The sequence below is a fragment of the Palaemon carinicauda genome, unplaced genomic scaffold (genome assembly GCF_036898095.1).
Source record: "Palaemon carinicauda isolate YSFRI2023 unplaced genomic scaffold, ASM3689809v2 scaffold2, whole genome shotgun sequence".
NCBI lineage: Eukaryota > Metazoa > Arthropoda > Malacostraca > Decapoda > Palaemonidae > Palaemon > Palaemon carinicauda.
The window spans coordinates 705,603-730,373 of NW_027169589.1; the positions used below are offsets into that span (position 1 = coordinate 705,603).

At 42.9% G+C, this 24,771-nt stretch overlaps 1 protein-coding gene across 1 annotated transcript in view; it reads left to right on the forward strand.

The window, feature by feature from the left end:
- The window catches only part of Cap-D2 (CAP-D2 condensin subunit), a 307,837-nt gene that overhangs the window by 26,146 nt on the left and 256,920 nt on the right, over nucleotides 1-24,771 (forward strand). Inside the window, exons 4-5 of the mRNA XM_068368385.1 lie at nucleotides 10,193-10,371; nucleotides 16,840-16,985. Of these exons, the coding sequence (XP_068224486.1) occupies nucleotides 10,193-10,371; nucleotides 16,840-16,985 (325 nt within the window). The remainder of the gene's footprint in view (nucleotides 1-10,192; nucleotides 10,372-16,839; nucleotides 16,986-24,771) is intronic.

The following is a 24,771-nucleotide window of genomic DNA, read 5'->3' on the forward strand; positions in this document are numbered from 1 at the left end:
TACCGCAACAGGCAGTAACTCCGTCTGTTGCCGCACCCGCTGTTTTAGACCCTCAGTCACAACGGACAGTAGCTCCGTCTGTTGCCGCTTTTGTAGACCCTAAGTGGTCTTTACTGTAGTCTATGCAGACTCAGTTAGCTGCGGTTATGCAGGAGTTTCGTGCGGAGAAGGTTGACACTGCTCCCGTTAGCCTACAACCTGCCACGGTTGTGCGCCCAGCTCACGCTGAGGCTGCCTGCTCCCACACTCCGGCTGCGGAGAGCTCCACCACCGATGCGCAGTCGACCCTGCCAGACGCATGTTGACGTTAGCCGACGTGCGGCACCCTCCGTTGACATGCGTGAGCTACCGCATCAGCAGTGGGAAGGTGGAGTCAAGCTGCCGTGTTTTGACGCGGTGCGTCAGTCTCCGCAACCCACGGCAGTCCCCACCATGCACCACCACTCCGCTTTGGTTGTTGCCAGCTCTCAGACTGTCAAGCAGTTACATGACGTTGCCTTCTGGTCTGCTACTAATGCACCAGTGCTGTATGTCCTCACGCACCTGTTGTGGTTGACAGTTCAGTTTTTTGACAGTTCACAGACTGTCAGGCAGTTACATAACGTTGCCTTCTGGTCTGCTGCTAATGCACCAGTGCTGTATGTCCTCACGCACCTGTTGTGGTTGACAGTTCAGTTTTTGACAGTTCACAGACTGTCAAGCAGTTACATAACGTTGCCTTCTGGTCTGCTGCTTATGCACCAGTGAGACCCTCACTGAGATAACCTAGCTTTTCTCGGACAAGGTTCCTGTAGATGAGAAAGTGCTGTTCTCCCTCCTACTGATATTCCTTTGAGGACTCTGTCATTTGGAGAGGAGCCTTAAGCTGCTTAGCCTCCTATGGACTTTAATTAAAGCATAACAAGGCTTCCAGGGATGGTAAATGGTTCCGCTTCAGTCGCTAGCCCCGTCTGTTGCCACACCTGCTCCCGTAGACCCTAATGGGCTTTGCTGCAAGACATGCAGTCCAAGCTTGTGTCCTTGATAGAGGATTTTTTTCGGAGAAGAACCTTCTGGCCAACAACCTTCCTACCGGTTGGTTGTGCGCCCTGTTGACACTGAGGTATCCTACTCGCGTCCGCCAGTTGAGGTGGTTCCTCCACCGATGCGACCCAGTGTGGGTTGCCAGTCGCACGTTGACGTTAAGCGACGCTCGGAGGTGGTTGTTGAAGTGTGTCACTAGGAAGACGTTCAACAACCAGCAGAGGTGACTTGTTGTGACGCAGTGTGTCAACCTCAGCAACCCGGTAGGGTGTTGACTGCACAACCCAGACAGTCTAGACAGTTTCGGGTTGACGCTGTACTTCCTCGCGTCCCCATGGTTGACAGTTCACAGACTGTGCAGCAGTACCATGATTTTGCGTCCGGCTCCGTCACGCATCCACCAGTGCGACCGGATTCAGCGAGTCAGACGTTGCCCACTCCGTTGCCGTTTCCTCATCAGTTTCGGATAAGGAACCCTCTGATGAGGACGTTGCTGAACTAGACGATCAACCCCCAGCCCTGCTATCCATCCAGAAGATGCTAAAGAAGGAACGCTGCCCTGTCAGGCTGTGGATGAGTCTGGTAAGGACACTGTCATCCGTGGTTCTTTTGTGTCACTTGGAAGACTACACCTCCGTCCTCTTCTGTATCATCTAGCTTTTCACTGGAAAAAGGACAAGACGCTAGAAGCGGTCTCGATCCCGGTTTCCGGAAAGTTAAAGTCTGGTCTGACTTGGTGAAAGGACTTTATCAACCTTAGAAAGGGTCTTCCCCTGTCTGTTCAGACTCCCAACCACGTTCTCTTCTCGGACGCATCGGACGTAGGCTGGGGTGCGACATTAGGCGGTAGGGAATGCTCGGGATTTGGAACTCGACTCAAAGGACAATGCATTTCAACTGCAAGAAGCTACTGGCAGTACGTCTGACCTGGAAAGCTTCAGGTCTCTCCTTCAAGGCAAAGTGGTGGAGGTGAACTCGGACAACACCCGGCTTTGACGTACATCTCCAAGCAAGGAGGGACCTACTCTCTGACATGGTACGAGATCGCAAGGGACCTCCTCACCTGGTCAACAGGTCTAGACTTTTCACTAGTAACGAGGTTCATCCAAGGCAACTTGAATGTCATAGCAGATTGTCTCAGTAGGAAGGGACAAATAATTCCAACAGATTGGACCCTCCACAAGGATGTATGCAAGAGACTTTGGGCCACCTGGGGCCAGCCAACCATAGATCTCTTCGCAACCTCGATGACCAAGAGGCTCCCAATAGTTTGCTCACCTATCCCGGACCCAGCAGTACAGTGAACCCTCGCTACTTCGCGGTTCGACCATCGCGGATTCACCACTTCGCGGATTTTTTCCATAACCCATATATATACAGTAATATATATATATATGTATGCATGTATTTATGTATATATGTAGGTATGTATATGTGTATACATATAAATATATATATATATACACACACACACATATATATATTTATATATATATATATATATATATATATATATATATATATATCTATATATATCTAAAGTAGGAAGATGTGATGTAGTTCTAAGGGAAAAGTATGGGAAATATGTCTGGGTAATAAGCAAAGCTCTACCTCCAGTTTGTTTCTACATTAAGATCAGAGATAAATGTAAACAAAACATTGGTTGCCATTTTTTATCGTGCTTTTTAGCATGTTTAGGAAATGCATGATATAAAATCACCTTTAATATTTGTGCCTGCTTTAGTTTAGGGTACTGTAGTACATGCATTAAGTGTTCTGTACATTAAAGGGTAGTTTGTTAACAGTACTACGTACAAGAGAAGGTTTTAAAAGTCTGAATATACATGTTGAATAAATAGGTAAATATGGTGTCACTACTTCGCGGATTTTCACCTATCGCGGCCGCGACTGGAACCTATCTACCGCGATAAACGAGGGTTCACTGTAGTTCATATAGATGCCTTTCTACTAGATTGGTCACATCTAGATCTATATGCATTCCCTCCGTTCAAGATTGTCAACAAGGTACTGCAGAAGTTCGCCTCTCACGAAGGGACAAGGTTGACGCTAGTTGCTTCCCTCTGGCCCGCGAGAGAATAACTCACCGAGGTACTTCGATGGCTAGTAGACGTTCCCAAAACACTTCCCCTAAGGGTGGACCTTCTACGTCAGCCACGCGTAAAGAAGGTACACCAAGGCCTCCACGCTCTTCGTCTGACTGCCTTCAGTTTATCGAAAGACTCTCGAGAGCTAGAGGCTTTTCGAAGGAGGCAACCAGAGCGTTTGCTAGAGCAAGGAGAACATCCACCCTTAGAATCTACCAATCGAAGTGGGAAATCTTCCGAAACTGGTGCAAGTCAGTATCCGTATCCTCGACCAGTACCTCTGTAACTCAAATAGCTGACTTTCTCTTATATCTGAGGAAAGAACGATCTCTTTCAGCTCCCACTATCAAGGGTTACAGAAGCATGTTGGCATCAGTCTTCCGTCACAGAGGCTTAGATCTTTCCAACAATAAAGATCTACAAGACCTCCTTAAGTCTTTTGAGACCACGAAGGAGCGTCGTTTGGTTACACCTGGTTGGAATTTAGACGTGGTACTAAGATTCCTTATGTCAGACAGGTTCGAACCGCTTCAATCAGCCTCCCTGAAAGATCTCACCTTTAAGACTCTTTTCCTGATATGCTTAACCACAGCTAAAAGAGTCAGTGAGATTCATGCCTTCAGCAAGAACATCGGATTCTCATCCGAAACGGCTACATGTTCTACAACTTGGTTTTCTAGCCAAACACGAGCTGCCTTCTCGGCCTTGACCAATATCGTTCGATATTCCAAACTTATCGCATGGTTTGAAATGAACTAGAAAGAGTATTATATCCTGTAAGAGCTCTTAAGTTCTATTTAAAAACCTTTACGAGGCCCGTCTGAAGCTTTATGGTGTTCAGTTAAGAATCCATCTTTGCCTTTGTCAGAGAATTCTTTATCCTATTTTATCAGACTGTTAATACGAGAAGCTCATTCCCATCTGAATGAGGAAGACCAAGCTTTGCTGAAGGTAAGGACACACGAAGTTAGAGCTGTCGCAACTTCCGTGGCCTTTAAACAAAATAGATCTCTGCAAAGTATATTCGACGCAACCTATTGGAAAAGCAAATCAGTGTTCGCGTCTTTTATCTTAAGAATGTCCAGTCTCTTTACGAGAACTGCTACACTCTGGGACCATTCGTAGCAACGAGTGCAGTAGTGGTGAGGGCTCTACCACTACAATTCCCTAATTCCATAACCTTTTTAATCTGTCTCTTGAAATGTTTTATTATTGTTTTGGGTTGTCCGGAAGGCTAAGAAGCCTTTCGCATCCTGGTTGATTTGGCGGGTGGTCAAAGTCATTTCTTGAGAAGCGCCTAGATTAGAGGTTTTGATGAGGACCTTTAGTATGGGTTGCAACCCTTCATACTTCAGCTCCTAGGAGTCGCTCAGCATCCTATGAGGATCGCGAGGCTCAGTAAGGAAGACGTACTTAAAAAGGCAGAGTAATTGTTCAAGTCGACTTCCTTACCAGGTACTTATTTATTTTAAGTTTGTTATTTTGAATAACTGCTAAAATGAAATACGGAATACTTAGCTCATATAATGTCAACATGTAATGCTGGTCTCTACCCACCCCCCTGGGTGTGAATCAGCTATATGGTCATCGGGTAAGTTTAATATTGAAAAATGTTATTTTCCTTAGTAAAATAAATTTTTGAATATACTTACCCGATGATCATAAATTAAAGGACCCACCCATCCTCCCCATAGAGACCCAGTGGACAGAGGAGAAAATTGGTTCTTTGTTGACATCGAGTACTTGAGTACCTACTTGACAGATGGCGCTGTTGATGTACACCCCCACCTGTATAGCGATCGCTGGCGTATTCCGCCCGTAGGTTTTTCTGTCGGGCAGCAGAGCTGACAGCTATATGATCATCGGGTAAGTATATTCAAAAATTTATTTTACTAAGGAAAATAACATATTAAAAACTTGAGTTTCATATCATTGATGTTTTACATTTAAAGTAATTGTTTTTATTATAATCATCAATGTCATCCTTTGCTTTATTTTTCAAATACAAAGTTGGAAATATGGCAGTGTGTGTTTTTGTCCACAGATATATCTCGACCTTCTTCGTAAATTTGACAGACAATGACTGCTATTGAGAAAATAGCATTAAAAGAGGGTAATTTTTCCATTTCTAGTGATGCAAGCAGTGTCGTAAAAGCTTTAAAAGTTTCTAATTCCAGTAACTTTAGTTTTAAAGATTCTAATGCGGCTCCATTATTGGGCTGATAGGTATAACAGTTAATTTTTTTCTGGGTTCCGGCACACGTAGGTGTGACTGGAAATGGAGAGGCAGATTTTCTGGCAAAGAATGCTACAGCTGAATTGAGAACAAGAAGATATCCCATCTTCTGTGATAATTTTTTTTACCAAGCATTAAATTGACAGTATGGCATTTATTGTGGCATTTAGGACCTTAAGAAATAGATATGTCTTTGGGGTTTGAGGTGAGGATGGCATGTTCATCCTTGTCAAGATTCTTGGGCAGGATGTGTAGTTGAATCAGTAGAACTTCAAAAGTTCAAAGTTGGAGCAAATGCTTTTTTGTTGACCAGGCCGACATGAGTCTTTTTATAGTTTATATATGACATATTTGTTTTTGACGTTTTTAATAGTTTATATAGGACATATCTGTTTTGACGTTGTTGCCTTTTTTAGAATGATTTATTGTTAATTTTTACTCTTCATTTATTTATTTCATTATTTCCTTTCCTCACTGGGCTATTTTTCCCTGGTGGGGCCCCTGGGCTTATAGCATCTTGCTTTTCCAACTAGGGTTGTTGCTTGGATAGTAATAATAATAATACTGATACTTTTAGTTTTATTTTAGAAACAGGTGTTCTGAACACTAACTTTTATAAGGACATCTTCACTTTTATGGCTTCAAATTGAATTTCTTTTTTTTTATTGATAACAAACAATATCGTCATTAATGACCTACGATGTCAGCATGCCAGAAAACTCAAAATCAATCATTCATTTCTCCCCCACTACGGAAGTCATCCCTATAAAGGACGAGGGTTTGTATTCCCCTAGGAACAATCTACAAATTTTAAAAATGTATATTTTTCCTAGCTACGCGAACCTTAAAGTCATTTTTGTTAGATTTCCTGCCTCATCCACCCCACAAGTCCTGACCATGAGCAAAGTGAGGTAACCGCCGCTGGGCCAGCCGTTTCGTCGCGGAGTAGTTGAGATAGCTGGCAACCATACAATGTTATCAGAATGTTCCCTTGTAATTCTGGTCATACATACATACATATACCAAGGCACTTCCCCCAATTTTGTGGGGTAGCCGACATCAACAAATAAACAAAAACAAAAAGGGGACCTCTACTCTCTACGTTCCTCCCAGCCTAACAAGGGACTCAACCGAGTTCAGCTGGTACTGCTAGGGTGTCACAGCCCACCCTCCCACATTATCCACCACAGATGAAGCTTCATAATGCTGAATCCCCTACTGCTGCTACCTCCGCGGTCATCTAAGGCATCGGAGGCAGCAGCAGGGCCTACCGGAACTGCGTCACAATTGCTCGCCATTCATTCCTATTTCTAGCACGCTCTCTTGCCTCGCTCACATCTATCCTCCTATCACCCAGAGCTTCCTTCACTCCATCCATCCACCCAAACCTTGGCCTTCCTCTAGTACTTCTCCCATCAACTCTTGCATTCATCACCTTCTTTAGCAGACATCCAGTTTTCATTCTCTCAACATGGCCAAACCACCTCAACACATTCATATCCACTCTAGCTGCTAACTCATTTCTTACACCCGTTCTCACTCTCACCACTTCGTTCCTAACCCTATCTACTCGAGATACACCAGCCATACTCCTTAGACACTTCATCTCAAACACATTCAATTTCCCAATTATATAAAATTTTCTTGAATATTTAGTAGATAATTTAGCTATAGAAAATTTAGCGAACCTTGATTTGTGATTAGATACAAAACTGCATACGATTCTTTGTGTCGCGAATCGCCAAGAAAGAACTGGGGGATATGGAGGCTGACTGTATATATATTTATGTCCCTGTTCATGGAAGGTGGAGTCGGGCAAAGTGTAGGCAAATTATGGAGTTTAACTCAAGTTTTCCCTTATCTGGTCAAGTCATAATGCTTAGTTTGCACACAATCGCACAGATTGCCCAGACTGTTAGCTCTCACACACATATTGAGAGTTAGGGAGGTCTCTGGGTATCTATTAAGCTTGTTGCAAAGCACAAAAATCACACCCAACGTCAGAAATCAGCCAGTTGGTTAAGAACCACTCACCTAAGGGTTAGTCTCTGCCGTAAAGAGTGAAATGGTTTGTATTAGGCGCTGGAACAAATGACAAATTTGGAAATAATTTGTATTTTTCTTAACTATACGAACCTTGAGCACTTTACACATACCTGTCCTACCGTCACCTAGTCCCCCTAAAAAGTCCGGCCTGCGATAAAAATGCGACGTCATTTCACTTGTGCGTTTGTGAGCGGGGTGGCTGGTCTGCCCCACGCTACCGCCCCCCCGATAGTAAGTGGAGGGTAGTCATTGTATACCGAGCTAAAAAGTGTTATGGCTAGTTTTCAGAATTTGCCAAAATAAAATACACTGTAAAGAGCTCAAGGTTTGTCTACTTAAGAAAAAATACAAATGATTTCCAATTGTGTCTTATTTACTGCCAAACTATTTGTCAAAAATACATTGCCATATTTCCGACTTCAAAGTAAACCTCACCCCACTAAATTCCTGTAATCTCTCCTTTTAGAATCAACAACGCATTAAAAGATTATATTCCTGTGAAGGCCGCAACCAAAATGCAAAGTTTGTGCCATGTTTCTTTTTAGTACGACTGAATAATGATACAAAACTAACTATTAAAAACTTGAGTTTCATATCATTGATGTTTTACATTTAAAGTAATTGTTTTCATTATAAACATCAATGGCATCCTTTTCTCTATTTTTTAAATACAAAGTTGGAAATATGGCAGTGTGTTTTTTTGTCCACAGATATATCTCCACCTTCTTCGTAAATTTGACAGACAATGACTGCTATTGAGAAAATAGCATTAAAAGAGGGTCATTTTTCCATTTTTAGTGATGCAAGCAGTGTCTTACAAGCTTTAAAAGTTTCTAATTCCAGTAACTTTAGTTTTAAAGATTTTAATGCGGCTCCATTATTGGGCTGATAGGTATAACAGTTGATTTCTGGGCTCCACCTGTGCCACTCCGTGAAATGCTCCTTTAGCATCATTTCTAAGGTATATAACTGCTATGTATTACCAGAGAAAAAAGTTGCATAGGAATGCCAGGGATGAACCCAGCTCGCTCACCTAAATAGGTGTCGGTATAAGTAACTGGGGCGTGAAAACCACAACCAGAGGTTTCGTGCCATTAGGTATAACAGTTAATTTTTACTGGGTTCCGGCACACGTAGGTGTGACTGGAAATGGAGAGGCGGATTTTCTGGCAAAGAATGCTACAGCTGAATTGAGACCAAGAAGATATCCCATCCTCTGTGATAATTTTTTACCAAGCATTAAATTGACAGTATGGCATTTATTGTGGCATTTAGGACCTTAAGAAATAGATACAGTATGTCTTTGGGGTTTGAGGTGAGGATGGCATGTTCATCCTTGTCAAGATTCTTGGGCAGGATGTGTAGTTGAATCAGTAGAACTTCAAAAGTTCAAAGTTGGAGCAAATGCTTTTTTGTTGACCAGGCCGACATGAGTCTTTTTATAGTTTATATATGACATACAGTATTTGTTTTTGACGTTGTTAATAGTTTATATATGACATATCTGTTTTGACATTGTTGCCTTTTTTAGAATGATTTATTGTTAATTTGTTCTCTTCATTTATTTATTTCCTTATTTCCTTTCCTCACTGGGCTATTTTTCCCTGTTGGGGCCCCTGGGCTTATAGCATCTTGCTTTTCCAATTAGGGTTGTTGCTTGGATAGTAATACTGTAATAATAATACTGATACTTTTAGTTTTATTTTAGAAGCAGGTCTTCTGAACACTAACTTTTATAAGGACATCTTCACTTTCTATGGCTTCAAATTGAATTTCCTTTTTTTTATTTATAACAAACAATATCGTCTTCAATGACCCACGATGTCAGCATGCCAGAAAACTCAAAATCAATCATTCATTTCTCCCCCACTACGGAAGTCATCCCTATAAAGGACGAGGGTTTGTATTCCCCTAGGAACAATCTACAAATTTTAAAAATGTATATTTTTCCTAGCTACGCGAACCTTAAAGTCATTTTTGTTAGATTTCCTGCCTCATCCACCCCACAAGTCCTGACCATGAGCAAAGTGAGGCAACTGCCGCTGGGCCAGCCGTTTCGTCGCGGAGTAGTTGAGATAGCTGCAACCATACAATGTTATCAGAATGTTCCCTTGTAATTCTGGTCATACATACATACATATACCAAGGCACTTCCCCCAATTTTGGGGGGTAGCCGACATCAACAAATAAACAAAAACAAAAAGGGGACCTCTACTCTCTACGTTCCTCCCAGCCTAACAAAGGACTCAACCGAGTTCAGCTGGTACTGCTAGGGTGCCACAGCCCACCCTCCCCCATTATCCACCACAGATGAAGCTTCATAATGCTGAATCCCCTACTGCTGCTACCTCCGCGGTCATCTAAGGCATCGGAGGCAGCAGCAGGGCCTACCGGAACTGTGTCACAATCGCTCGCCATTCATTCCTATTTCTAGCACGCTCTCTTGCCTCGCTCACATCTATCCTCCTATCACCCAGAGCTTCCTTCATTGGCCATGGAAAAGCAAAAATGAAGTAAACCAATATAAGTGACTCCGGTTTTTACAGTTAGGAAAAATACAAATTATTTTAAAAGTTTGTAGTATTAACCAAGGGAAGAGTCTTTATGTACATAGTTAATTTTCAGTGTTTTAAAGTGCTTTGAAATAGTAGTTATTTCTGTATATTTTATTCAGCTCCATCTTATGTCACCAGTAAAAAGTTGTAAATAGATTATTGCCTTATTGTTCACTGTGGAAACATGTGCTAATTTAGACTGTATCACCTTTCTTTCCTATTTTCAGCTATGACAAAACTGGCCTCAGAAATATCTCCTGTTGTAGAAGGAAACGACATGTCATCAAGTGAGCGACTTACTTGGTTGAATATTGTTAAAATGACAACCTACATTGCTTGTACCTTGACTGAAGCCTTTGAAAAGCATTCTAACAAACCGTCTCTGGATACAGCTCTGGCTACTAAGGTATTTTGTCATTATATTCCGTTTATTTGCCTCTGTGTTTTTATTTTATAATTAGGGTATTATCTTATGAGATTTTTGTACAAAGTTAAATTTTTGGGTTCTGAAACTGTGTTCTACCTAAGGACTTACCTGTTAGGTTAGGAAAGAGAATTCATAATAACAGAATGTACATCAAAGAATGAAAAATGGCTGTCTGCTAAAGAAGGTGATGAATGCAAGAGTTGATGGGAGAAGTACAAGAGGAAGGCCAAGGTTTGGGTGGATGGATGGAGTGAAAGAAGCTCTGGGTGATAGGAGGATAGATGTGAGAGAGGCAAGAGAGCGTGCTAGAAATAGGAATGAATGGCGAGCGATTGTGACGCAGTTCCGGTAGGCCCTGCTACTTCCTCCAATGCCTTAGATGACTGCGGAGGTAGCAGCAGTAGGGGATTCAGCATTATGAAGCTTCATCTGTGGTGGATAATGTGGGAGGGTGGGCTGTGGCACCCTAGCAGTACCAGGTGAACTAGATTGAGTCCCTTGTCAGGCTGGGAGGAACGTAGAGAGTAGAGGTCCCCTTTTTTGTTTTTGTTTCATTTGTTGATGTCAGCTACCCCCCAAAATTGGGGGAAGTGCCTTGGTATATGTATGTATGTATGTATATCAAAGAAATATTTTCTTCTCTGCGTAAGGGCCAGTGTATCAATGTAAAAACAGACTTGGTGTGTGTAAGGGGAACCCAATGATTCTGGCGTTCTAGAAGGCCGTCATAGCACTTCCTATTCTAAATTCGTTAGCTTAGCAGACAACGTGCAACTTGAGAATCTCTACTATTTGTTTTTGAAGAGAGCAGTGCCACTTAAGTGTTTGTTTACAACCTGAATCCATCTTTTCCCTATTACCCAACCAAACCTAATGTACAGTAATCTTTTCTATGCTAAAAATTTAGTGATTTTGCTATTGATTATACCTCAACTTTTAATTCAAGTATAATGGATTTGAATCTTTTGTGTTTCATCATTAGCAGTAAATTTAATGCGTGCATTTGCTTTGTATTCTATTTACTGTATGTATTTAAACTAAAATGGCTGTATTAATCTATAAGGTAGAAAAGAATCAAATATTTTTAAAAGGAAATAAGCTGAAAATAATTAGATAAAAATGATGAAAAGAAGGGAAATGAATTGAAGGGATATGATTAGAATTTAATGTGAAGAGAGAGAGAGAGAGTTATTGTAGTGCGCCACAGATGTTACAGCTAGAATTTTGTTGTAAACGTCAGTGATGTTTTATAGTAGTTTTTATTGTTGCGTTTTTATGTTTTTTACTTGTATGATCCAAAGCAGAACCGCAAGAACACACAAATGATCAGGAGAAGAAAACAGAATTTCTGGCTCTCCAGCATTTTACCCTCTTCTGACAGGTCAATCGGTGGTGTTTGCTGATGAGTGACGTCATCACTATGGTGGCCTACATCAACAAACAAGGAGGTACAATGTCACTGCAGTTGTACCAACTTACATTAGATACACTTGAGGGGGCGGAGCTCAACTCGATTGCCCTTACAGTTTGCTTCATTCCAGCCAGAAGGAAAGTTGTGGCTGACAGGTTGAGCAGGAAACCAGAGATAGGTGGTACCGAATGGTCTTTATGTCATCGTGTAGCAAAGGAGATCCTGACTTTGTAGGGTTCTCTGATGGTAGACCTATTTGCAACATCTTTGAACCACAAGCTTCCAGTATACTACTCTCCAGCTCCAGACCCAGAGTTGGCATTCGAGGATGCTTTTCAGCACCCGTGGGACAGCCTCGACTTGTGTGTTTTCCGCTACTCTGCCTAATAAGGAACATTTTAAATCGAGTACGGGTGATGCCCAACTTCAACATGACCCTCATAACTCCAAAGTGACTGCAGATGGAAAGGTACATGGACCTTCTACTTCTGCTGGCAGAGACTCCAAGGGAGCTGCCTCCTCTCATTGACCTGTTCCACTGTGCATGGAAGCCATCCAGCATCTCGTATTAAAGCTTTTCATAAGAGACTGCAAAGGAGGTGTCAGGATGCCTTTGCAAGTCCTCAACAGCGGTCTATCCAGCCAAATGGGAAGTCTTTTGTGGTTGGTGTCGTAAGAGGGGTGTCTCGCCTCTCGTAGCCTCTTTACCATTGATAGCCGCTGTTTTGTTATACCTCTGTAATAAGAAACTTTGCTCCATTTCAGTGATAAAAGGCTATCGTTTAGCCTTAAGCCAAGGCTATAGGCTAAAAGGGGTAGATATTTCTTCTTTAGAGGAAATCTTTATACTCATACAAAACTATGAGTAGACCTGCCCTCCAGTTGAGGTGAGAATACCATCCTGGAACGTTGTCAAGTCCTACGTTCCCTGAAGGGGGCACCCTATGAACCATTATGGCAAGCCTTGGATAAAGATCTTACCTTGAAGATGATTTCTTGCTCACATTATCCTCAGCTTAATGGGTCAGTGAAATTCATGGTCTCTTTCTCAAAATCACTCATTCAAGGGTGTGGAGGCAGGTTTTGCTCTCCTTTGTCCGTAAATTCATAGCCAATACTTGAAATCTTTTCATTCTGGATTCCAGGCTTTTAACTTTATGGATCACAATTTTTATGGCAGTAATCGATGATCCTGATGACCTGATTAGTTGTTATTGTCTCCTGTGAGAGCACTAAGGCCCTATCTGAAGTGTACAGGCGCCGTCTCACCGCGCCTGCAAAATGACGAAAAAAAAGATATCAAAAAACACAATTTCGTTTTGGCTGAGAGAAGTGATTGTTTGAACCCTTTCACCATCTGCACCTTCTTCCTCAGGAAGAGCACAGATAAAATTTCATGATATCAGAGGAATCATTGCCTCTTTTGCTTTTAGAAAGAATTTCTCTGTGATGCAGGCATTCCAAGCATGTGTATGGAGACGTCAAACGACATCATTACTCATTATCTGCGGGATGTGACCAGAGATCCGTGGATACTCTCTCCTGTAGCTGCATAGCAGGTGGTTTAGCTCCCTCGACTCTTTTCACAGAACCACTAACTCCTGATTGAAGGCAGAGGTTACATGTTAGTATAGAGTCCTTTCAATACACGTCATCAAACTTCCGGTCCGCCATCTTGGAGGGCAAACAAAGACGCGTTCAGTGAATAGCTATGGTTGAACTGTTGAATATTTAGCCATTTCATCACATTCACATTCACACAATGCCCAGTTTTTGCGCTATTGTTGGCTGTGGGAATCGAGGACGAAGAGATGACAAGAGTTTCTACCACATACCGGCAGTTATTCAGAATCAGGACAAAGATACAGAAGAATTATCCAAGTGCTGGCGTGACTTGTGGTTGACCAGAATATCACGTGAATCCTCACTACCCTACGCACGTATTTGTTCTGATCATTTCACATCAGGTCAGTCTCGGCTAGGCCCTAAAAGTATCATTATTCCTGTGTAAACATGCTATATCCGATCGCATAGGTGACTTGACAAGTATCATCGTCAGTTCAGTGTGTAGTGTGGTGGGGGCAGGGGGCATCTCAATTTTTAAACATCAAAGGGTCATCTCAGATTTTCAAAACAAAAATTAAAAGCGCCCATATTGGCTATATTAACAAAGGCTACTTACCTAGGTCTCTATTTCGTCAAGGTGCTCATTCCTATATATAATTAAGTTATATTTATATTTATTTTAATTTGCGTATTAAATTGTGCAGACATAAAGGCCTATGTGATGAACAAACATTGATTATAAATAATAATAATATCTGAAAGCTGGTTTAACCCAAAGGGGTCTTCAACTTATATATGAAACATTGAAAAAATAATTGAACTTGCGCATTTAATTTCAAGGAGGCAAAACGATCATCCAAGAGCATTACAATAGAGTTTGTCCATCATGTGTTTATATGTATATAAGAAATTATAGCATTTGTAACCAAACACAAACACAATGTTTAGGCATGAACTGATAAAGATTTGACATTATAATGCAAAACTTTTACATACATTTTGACAATCAAAAATTATAATACACTAGGTTAGGCTAAATGATCAATATTAGCTTTATAATTATAAACACTCTCTTCATTGGCCCAGTGTTTATCTAATTTTGGACTTAAAAACATTAAAGGGAAAAACAACGAATTCTGGAAGCAGATTATTCAATGGAAATGTATGCCCACTCATGTTCTGGGTTGGCCGACAGTACCAAGTAGTTCACCATATCAATGTATGAAATACTGGGAAAATCCTCAATATTTTGACTGAATGAATTCTGCATCTGGTATGGATCTAGGCCATCAATTAGATCGAGTTTCTGCTTGTAAAAACGCTTATCATCACCCGACAATTGTTTGACAAAGTCGCTCTCATTGTCCATATTCGCTGTAGCAGCTGCCATGTTTTCGCTTTGTATGCCCTCCAGCATGGCCGCCGGCGATTCCCAGTGACGTCATTGAAAGGACTCTATAGGGTAAAAGTAAAGAGCAAGTGGCCTTTCTCTCTCTTTTAATCTTCCCTTCTCTTGGGACACAGTATCTAGAACCTCGCCAGCTAGACTCGATCTAATAGGCAGGTAAGCTCCACCGAACTGTTTTGTACGCAAGTATAGAAGTGTCTTTTCCCGACCCTCCTAACGAGGGGGAATGTGATGTAAGCAGGCCAATTTGTAATCATAAAAGCTCCTCTCAGGAAGTGACTCGGACCCTTCACATAATTTCGCCAGTATTTTTGGCTCAAATCAACCCTTAAAGCAAGGGCCATGGACTTGCTGGTATTGTTAAACCACTGGTACATGTGGTGAAGGGAAGCTGAACTCTTTCCAGGAGACAAATACATGAGTTTTGAGTTCCTGGGATACATTTCCAGCCAGTTAAAATGGGGACTTCTCCTGCCTAAATTTTAGTCTCCTATGGAAAGGATGGTGGTAGGTATTTGAGTAGGAACAAATGACAAATTATTTCAAATTATTTTTATTTTTCGTAACTATACAAACCTTAGTCCTCTACTCATACTTACCTGCCAGGACCATCCCCCTGGAAAATCGCAGCTGCTATCTAAGAGAGTTGTTGGTGAACCAGCGTGGTTGTTTGCACCTTGTTATAAAGTTTTAATTGCCTTATTCTCAGTTATCATTCTCCTATGTAAAGGACTCAAGGTTTGTATAGTTAAGAAAAATAAAAATTTCTTTAAAAATTTGTCATACCTGTATTAGCTTATCAGGACATTCCTGCAAAGATAGTTCTCTATATTCAACCTACTGAGCTCAACACATTATGGCCTTTAACTTTCAATCTTCCCTTTTTTTTTGGGCGCAGCATTCTGTGTCATGGAATGCAGGGTTCTGTTGCTCCTTTTCTTCTCACTGGACTGTGCATAATGACCCCGGGTCGCTAGCCAGGTAGTTGGGCAAGCGGGACTTACTCCTACCTAAGGTTGACTTTCCTGCTAAAGAAAAGCGGTTTGTTTCCGTGTAGGAACAAACCACGAATTTTAAAATTAATTTGTATTTTTCCTTTTGGTTTCAATTCCCACTGCATCCACCCCACAAGTCCAAGCCTGAATTACAATTGAGTACACTGCTGCTTCCTCTGGTGCCTTAGATGACCGCGGAGGTAGCAGCAGTAGGGGATTTAGCATTATGAAGCTTCATCTGTGGTGGATAATGGGGTAGGGTGGGCTGTGGCACCCTAGCACTACCAGCTGAACTTGGTTGAGTCCCTTGTCAGGCTGGGAGGAATTTAGAGAGTAAAGGTCCCCTTTTTGTTTTGTTTCATTTGTTGATGTCGGCTACCTCCCAAAATTGGGGGAAGTGCCTTGGTATATGTATGTATGTATGTACACTGAGCACTGACATAACCCATCCACCACCTCCAGTGGTTAGTAGTGGCTGCGAGAACCTATGTAATTTCTTTATTGGCCATCTCCAGCTTACACTGGATCTTACTCCTACTAAAGGACCCAGGTTTGTTTAACTAAGGAAAATACAAATTACTTTCAGAATTTGTGATTTTCCCTAACTTTACAAAACAGAATCCTTCAAGTTATACTTCCCTCTTCATCCACCCCGCAATTTCTAGATGAGAGTCAAAAGGGCTTCTTAGTGAGCTGTCAAGGGTGTGGGGCCTCTCCCGTTACCCACCTGTAACTACCGATACGTCGTTATGAATTTTAACAGTCGAATTTCTAGCTGTGCTGAAATTGTAATCCTAATAAATGGCTCGTGTTTATATAGCTAGGAAAGATAAAAATTACCTTTAAAATTTGTGATTTTTCATAAGAGCTTTGTGAAAATGTTATTAGAAATGAAGTTGTGTTTATATATTTACGCATTATAAATTTATCAAAGCTCTCAAATGATGCTGTTCCTCAACACTAATGACCATTTGTTATTAGATACAAAATTTTGAAATTCAGTCTTTTGTACTAAAGATGCACATAGTTCTGTATTGCATATAGATTTAAGCATTTGAATTCTTCAGGGACGGAAAAAATCCGCAAAGAAATTGGAAGATGAAAGGGACTGGGAACAAGATCGTAATCAAATGCTCAACCAGCTCTATGGGTTGATACAGCATCCGCTCCAGCGTTTATGGGATCCACCTATCATGGAAGAGGATTTTGTCAAGTGAGTTGATGTGGTGGTATTTTTCTTAAATAAGGACACGTTTAACAATCTTCAGATATACTGCGACTAGGGAACAAGTTACAAGTTCCATTCTGTGATCTTTCTCATTAGTTAATTTTGTTGGCTTCATCACTCCAAATTTTAGTTACCTTATGCCATATAGCACTGTAAGTAATAAAACAAATTTAGCAAGACAACCTAGTCTTTGTAAATGAAATATAACTTAATAATAGTTTTTTTTTTTAATTATCATAGATTTTAAGAAATCCAGTTAATACTTTATATTAATTCTGGTTAGTAGACTAGGTTTACTAAAGAACCAATCATTCATTCTCGTTTGACTACCAATAATTTTCCTCTTACTGCCTTCAACACTTGTGAAAAACACATAGCCTACAGCTATCTGTAAAAGAAAATACTGTAGGCTACAGTACCTTGAAAAGTATTGAAATAATGATTATCTGTTCCTATGCAAATACATTCTGGCGGAAGCTACAAACGAGCCATGAAAAATCAGTAGCCACTGGTGGTAGGAGTATGTCAGTGCACAGAGCCTTCATTCTGATTTTAGCTGTTGAGCTGCATGGACGTGTTCTCGACGCTCTCTAATAGGGCAGTATGCGAATGGAAAGAAGTGTCGGATTGACCGGCACCTTTATGAGCAAGGAGAAGGTTGATCCTTACCCTTTATGTCCATTGTGTATAGGGCACAGCTGCACTTTGGACTCGTCTTGTGATATGTTTAAGAGTAGGAGGAAGAAGAGATCTTGGAGCATTCGTTCTCCCCTGGGTTTCATCCTTGAGGTCTGGAAAGTTGGCGAGATTCCAGCTTCTGAAACTTGTCACTCCGGCCATTCTTCGCCTAACTTTTCCTAGGACAAGTAGAAGACCTAAGACCTTACACTTGTTGAGCAAGTATCCTTGCTTCCCTAGAGAAGATGAATGGTCTCCTCTTGAGAAGGAGCTCTAGCCTTCATTTATGGAAGTTCCAATGCTCCAGACGAAGCTCTCTGATTTTCAGATGAGAAGAACCCTTGCTTCCCAACGCCTTGTATGCCGCCTTTGAGGGCTAATTCATTTGATAGACACTTTGTATTTGAGTATTCTGTATACACTTCTGGGAGCACTGTCAGCAAATTTTTGGGCTATTGTCCTGTTAAGTATTGCACCCCTGTAACAGGTGCACACTCTTTGATAAATATGCCTCGCAACAGCTTGCAAGGCCAAATCACACCACCAGCAAACACGTGAAGCAGTAACGCGTCGCCACAGTGCATGTGAACCTAGGGCCCAGTTGCGCACGAATTCGAAACTTGTCAACTAGCAGAACGTGAAACTGAGACATGCCAACAAGCAGTGTGTGGAATCGCAATGCGTCAAGCAACAGGTAAACTACAGGTGTGCGCATTTTAGTGAGTTATCAGTATCGTCTTAAATATATTAATTTGTAATATTGTACAGTATAATAATCCTTTGCCATATTGCACTTCACCTATCACTCCCTCAGTACATCACAGATTCATAAATATATATACAGTAAATTATATTGTGGATTTTTGAGTGCAGATAAGTTTTACGTTTTTAAATATAAAACTTACCCGCTGGTTATATAAAAGAGCTGAAGTCCCTGACGCCAGGGCAGAAAATTCAAATCTCGCGCTATCGAAGATACGCCAGGTGTACCAACCGCACCCTAGCGGTAGAACAGGTGGAACTACACACCAACTCCAGTTCTTCTCTCTGCCGTCATAGCTGACTGACATACAGAAGTTCGCTCTCGTGTTTTTACTCTCTTGGGAAGTTGTTTGGTGATGTACAACGTTCTTTTTTGAGTTTAAGCTATCGTTGATTAATTCTCCTTGGTTCTTATCTTGAAATCTTTTTGTTTGAGATTTTCTTTATTGCTTTTTCCCTTACTTTTTGCTTGTCGGTCTCTCACGTTAACTTTTAAAATGGCCGACTCCTCCCCTGCTCAGCGTAGGTGTGTTAGTGAGGGTTGTCGTACACGACTTCCTAAAGGATCTATTGATCCTCATTCTATTTGTGTAAAATGTAGGGGTAAATTTTGTTCATTAAATGATAGGTGTAATGAGTGTCTTTCCTTAACTAATGATGATTTTTTTACTTTCGATCGTTATGTTAGGAGATTAGAGAGAGATAGAGTTAGGCGTAGTTCTTCCCGTTCTGTGGATAGAACCTTACCTAATTTACCTGTTCCTAATCCTGTTCCTTCCCCTGTTGTGGTAGATCAGGAACCTACTATGAAGGACATGTTTACTGCTATTTTGTCTCTTGGTGAGAAAGTTGAGTCCTTAGCAGCCGATAGAAATACTATCTTTTCCGAGTTAAAGGTATTGAAAAACCGTGAGCCTATCGGAACTGTGGAAAGTGTTTCAGTGTCTGATGTGGTACCGAAGAATCGTGACTCTCTCAGTGTTGTGACAAGTGTTGATAATGTGTTTAGTGTTGCGGAAGGTGCGTCGACACGAGTGTCTGATGTGGTACCGAAGAATCGTGACTCTCTCGGTGTTGTGACAAGTGTTGATAATGTGTTTAGTGTTGCGGAGGGTGCGTCGGCACGATCTTGTCGTTCACCTAGCCTTAGACCTCTTTCGAGCTCTCGAACCCATGGGAGAAGTAATGTCGAACGGCTTAAGGGAACGAGAAGCATCATCAATCGTGCAGACGTCCCCTCGAACGTTCCTGTTGCCGTAGCTCAGGTCGTTCACCCTCATCGTAGGAAAGGTGAGGTTCATACGTTATCCCCGTCTTCCGATGAAGGGTCGGGGAGTGAGATCTGGCGGCGAGCGTCGAGACCGCTTAAACGCTCCCATGTTGATTCACAGCGTCGGGAATCGCCTGTGCGTCCAGGATGTTGTTCGTGGGGTTCACCGGAACGTTTCCGTTCTCCCAGCGCTTGCACTCCGGCCAAACGTTCAGATCACCGTGTTCGTGTGGATATGATTCCTTCCGATTCGGACCTTGTTACTATTCATGCACCTCCTCTTCCATCGGATTGGCTTTCTTCCCCTGAAATGCGTGGTGACATTAGTGCGAATCTTCCTTCTAGGAGTTCTGTTGATCCGAAATGGACTGCGCTTTTGTCTATGAAGGAACAACTCTCGTCGTTGATGGATTCTTATCAACCAGGTGTTGGCGTTGTGTCTGGGCGTTCGATGTCAGACCAGTTATCGCACAAACGTTCGATGGTATCTGGTCTTGACGAGTTATCACTTAGACGGTCTCCCATTCACAGTGTTCAACGCCAGGTTAATTTTGATGAGTCGCATCAGAGAGTTTTGGTTGACCAGTTTGCGTATTCTGGTCGCGGGGAAGAGCATCGGCGTCGACAAGTGGACGAGACGCGGCAACAATTTGAAGTAGTGGATCGCCCGCGGCAACAACTTTTGGACGCGTCGCGTCAAAACATTGGTTTACAGCGGCGACATCCTGACTACTTTGATCGTTCGCAGCAACAGTCCTCGGACTTTACGCGACCTCGCGGCGATCTTCAACAGTTACCTTCGGATTTCAAGCGTTCTTCTGTTCAACAACAGTCGGATTCTAAGCGGTCTAAACAGTTGTTGGTTGAGGATGAACGTCTACATGTCCGTGTTTCGCATCAATCTACTTCTACTTCTCCCCATCAAATTGACACAGATGTTGGCCTTGACAGGCAGTCCCATCCAGACGTTGTTCCTTCGGTTCAGGCTGCGGCTGTTGCTGCACTGCCAGAAGACGAACCAGAGGAAAAGTCGGATGAGGATAATCCTATTGAGGAAGTCTCTGAGAATGAGGAGGAGAAGCATTATCAGCATGCTGTGGACCTTCGCAAGTTTATGCTTATTCTGACTGGAATTTTCCCGGATTCTTTTACCCCTGTGGCCCCTCGTTCTCCGCCTTCTGAATTCATCTTAGGTAAAGCTACTAAGGTTCCAGTTTACACCAAGATGGTTCTTTCTCGATCCTCTAAGCGGGCCTTGAAGTTAATGGGTTCTTGGTTGGACTCCAAGAAATCTTTTGGCAAGACGGCCTTTGCCTTTCCTCCCGCTAGGTTAGCCTCTAAATCTAGTGTGTGGTATGAGACTGGTGAAGTGTTGGGCTTGAGTTTTCCTTCTTCTGCACAAGGGGATTTTTCAAGTTTGGTAGATGCTTCTCGTCGTCTTGCCTTAAGGAAGACGAAGATTTGGTGGTCCATTCCAGAGTTCGACCATTTGCTTAAAGGTCTTTTCAGGGCCTTCGAAGTTTTTAATTTTTTGGACTGGGCTTTGGGGGCTTTGAGTAAGAGGGTCTCTGATATGACGGAAACGGACACTAGTGGTTTGGTTCATTTGATGTCCTGCTTGGACAAAGGTGTGAGGGATGGCTCCAACGAACTTGCTGCCTTGTTTACAGCTGGAATTCTCAAGAAAAGGGCCACGATGTGCTCTTTCCTCTCCGCAGGAGTGTCTCCCTATCAGAAAACGGGCCTTCTTTTCGCACCTTTGTCTAATTCTTTATTTCCTTAGGAATTGGTGGGCGAGGTGGCTACTGCTCTCACTCAGAAGGCCACACATGACTTAGTTACTCATTCGACTAGGAAAGTTTTGCCTCCGTCATTCTCCTCTCGTAAACCTAAGGAATCTTCTTCTGGGTTTCGTCCTCAGTCCTTTCGTGGGAAGCCCTCTGGAAGAGGCTCTTTTAAACCAGAAGGAAGGAAACCTAGAGGCAGAGGGGGCAAGTCCGGCCGAGGTAAAGTCTGACTGCTCTCTCCTTCAGACAGCAGTGGGGGCCAGGTTGACTCACTTTTGGGAGGCTTGGGAGAGGAATGGAGCGGACCCCTGGTCCGTCCAGGTGTTAAAGGAAGGCTACAAGATCCCCTTCCTGACCAATCCTCCTTTAGTCACAGATCCAGTGGATCTTTCGCCCAAATACAGAGAGGGTCCCAAGAAACAAGCCATGCTTCTACAGACGTCTCTTTTATTAGAGAAACAAGCAATAGAGGAATTGCAGGATGTTACGTCTCCGGGGTTTTACAACCGCCTTTTTCTAGTACCCAAGAGTTCCGGGGGGTGGAGACCGGTTCTGGACGTAAGTGTGCTCAATGGTTACGTCCAAAACTCGACGTTCACTATGGAGACTCAGAAAACAGTTCTGGCAGCTGTGAGGAAGGACGATTGGATGGTCTCTTTAGATCTTCAGGATGCCTATTTCCACCTTCCGATTCATCCCAGCTGCAGACGTTATCTGAGGTTCATGGACGGAAACAAGGTCTTCCAGTTCAGGGCTCTTTGTTTCGGACTCTGCACGGCTCCTCTATTGTTCACCAAGATCATGCTGAACGTGGCAAGCATGCTGCATTCAAGGGGAATCAGGGCCTCTCTGTATCTGGACGATTGGCTGATAAGAGCCTCCTCAGCCGATTGTTGTTTGAAGGACCTCAAGATGACTTTGGATCTCTCCAGAGAACTGGGTCTCCTGGTGAGCTCGGAAAAATCACAACTCATTCCATCCCAGGAGATTCTTTATTTGGGGATGGAGATTCACAGTCGGAGTTTTCGGGCTTTTCCGTCGTCGGTGAGAATCCAAGCAGCCCTCCTAAAAGTACAAACGTTCCTGAAGAGAGATCTTTGCTCCGTCAGAGATTGGATGAGTCTTCTGGGGACTCTCTCGTCGTTAGAGAAGTTCGTGACCCTGGGGAAGTTGTTCTTGCGTCCTCTTCAGTTTCATCTCAACCGCCATTGGAAGAAAGGGGACAGCCTCGACAGGGATTGCATTCCCATCTCGACTTCCATCAAGTCTCATCTTCAATGGTGGAACAACGAGCCCAGACTGAAAGAAGGCTTGTCTTTACTTCAGAGGAACCCAAACCTCGTGTTGTGTTGCGACGCCTCCAACTCGGGGTGGGGAGCCACTCTAGAGAAGCAGGAACTTTCGGGGACTTGGACGGTGGAGCAAACCTCTCTCCACATCAATCAAAAAGAGCTTTTAGCTATTCATCTGGCTCTCATCGGCTTCGAAAAGCAGATCAGGGGCAAGGTAGTCCAAGTCAATTCGGACAGCACGACAGCTCTGGCCTATATTGCGAAACAAGGCGGGACCCACTCTTGGCCCCTGTTCGAGATTGCAAGACTGCTCCTCATCTGGGCGGAGGAAAGGAAGGTGACTCTTTTGACGCGGTTCATCCAGGGGGTCAACAATGTGAGCGCAGACAGACTCAGCAGGAAAGGTCAGGTTCTCTCCACAGAATGGATTCTGCACCCGGACATCTGCAAGAGTCTGTGGCGGTTATGGGGTCGACCTCTCGTGGATCTCTTTGCCACCGCGAAGACCAAACGACTAGAGTGTTACTGCTCTCCGGTTCCAGACCCCGAAGCTTTACACATAGACGCTTTTCTGATGAACTGGTCACACATGGAGGTTTATGCTTTCCCTCCGTTCAAGATCCTTTACAAAGTGATTCAGAAGTTCGTTTCACACGAGGAGACCAGAATGACACTGATAGCTCCGTTCTGGCCGTCAAGGAGCTGGTTTCCAGAGGTACTGGAATGGATGGTGGATGTCCCGAGAAGCCTTCCCATGAGACCCGATCTTCTCAGACAACCTCACTTGGCCCGAAATCATCAAAACCTCCGAGCTCTACGTCTGACTGCCTTCAGACTATCGAAAAACTCGCTAGAGCTAGAGGATTTTCGAAGAAGGCAGCCAAGGCAATTGCAAGGGCAAGAAGGTCTTCAACCATCAAGGTGTATCAGTCCAAGTGGGAGTTGTTCAGGGAATGGTGTAGAACTAACGCGATTTCCTCTTCCAGTACATCGCTTTCCCAAATAGCAGATTTTTTCTTGGACCTTAAAGCTAAGCATAACTTCTCGTCATCGACTATTAAAGGTTACAGGAGTATGTTGGCGACGGTTTTTCGACACAGGAACCTAGACCTTTCTGATAATAAAGATCTACGAGATTTACTTAGGTCTTTTGATACGACCAAGAAGATTCAAACGGCTCCCATCGCCTGGAATTTGGATGTTGTCCTTAAATTTCTCATGAGTGACAGATTTGAGCCTTTACACTCGGCTTCATTTAAGGACTTAACCTTGAAAACCCTTTTTCTAGTTACCCTCGCCACTGCGAAAAGAGTTAGTGAAGTTCACGCTTTAAGCAAGAACATTGGTTTTCGGAATGGGAAAGCCATTTGTTCTTTGCAACTGGGGTTCCTGGCCAAGAACGAAAACCCTTCTCGACCATGGCCCAAATCCTTCGAGATTTCTAACCTTTCTGATTTGGCTGGCGATGAATTGGAAAGGGTTCTCTGTCTAGTTAGAGCTCTACGGTTTTATGTGGACAGAACTAAGAATCTGAGAGGTAACTCAGACGCTCTGTGGTGTGCAGTCCGGAAACCCTCGATGCCCATGTCCAAGAATGCCTTGTCTTTTTTCGTTAGATTGTTGATTCGAGAAGCTCATGCTCAGTGTGATGAGTCGGATCAGAGGCTCCTCAAAGTCAAGACACATGAAGTCAGAGCGGTAGCGACTTCAGTGGCCTTTAAACAGAACCGTTCTCTGCAAAGTCTGATGGATACAACATTTTGGAGAAGTAAGTCTGTTTTTGCATCCCATTATTTGAAGAATGTTCAGACTCGCTATGAGGACTTTTTTACGTTGGGTCCTTTTATAGCGGCTAATGCGATAGTAGGTGAATGATCTACCACTACGTTCCCTTTTTTCCTAATAACCCTTTTCTATCTCTTGGAACTCGTTTGTTATGGTTGTTTGTGGAGATTGGGCGTCAGTCTTCCGCAATCTTTGAT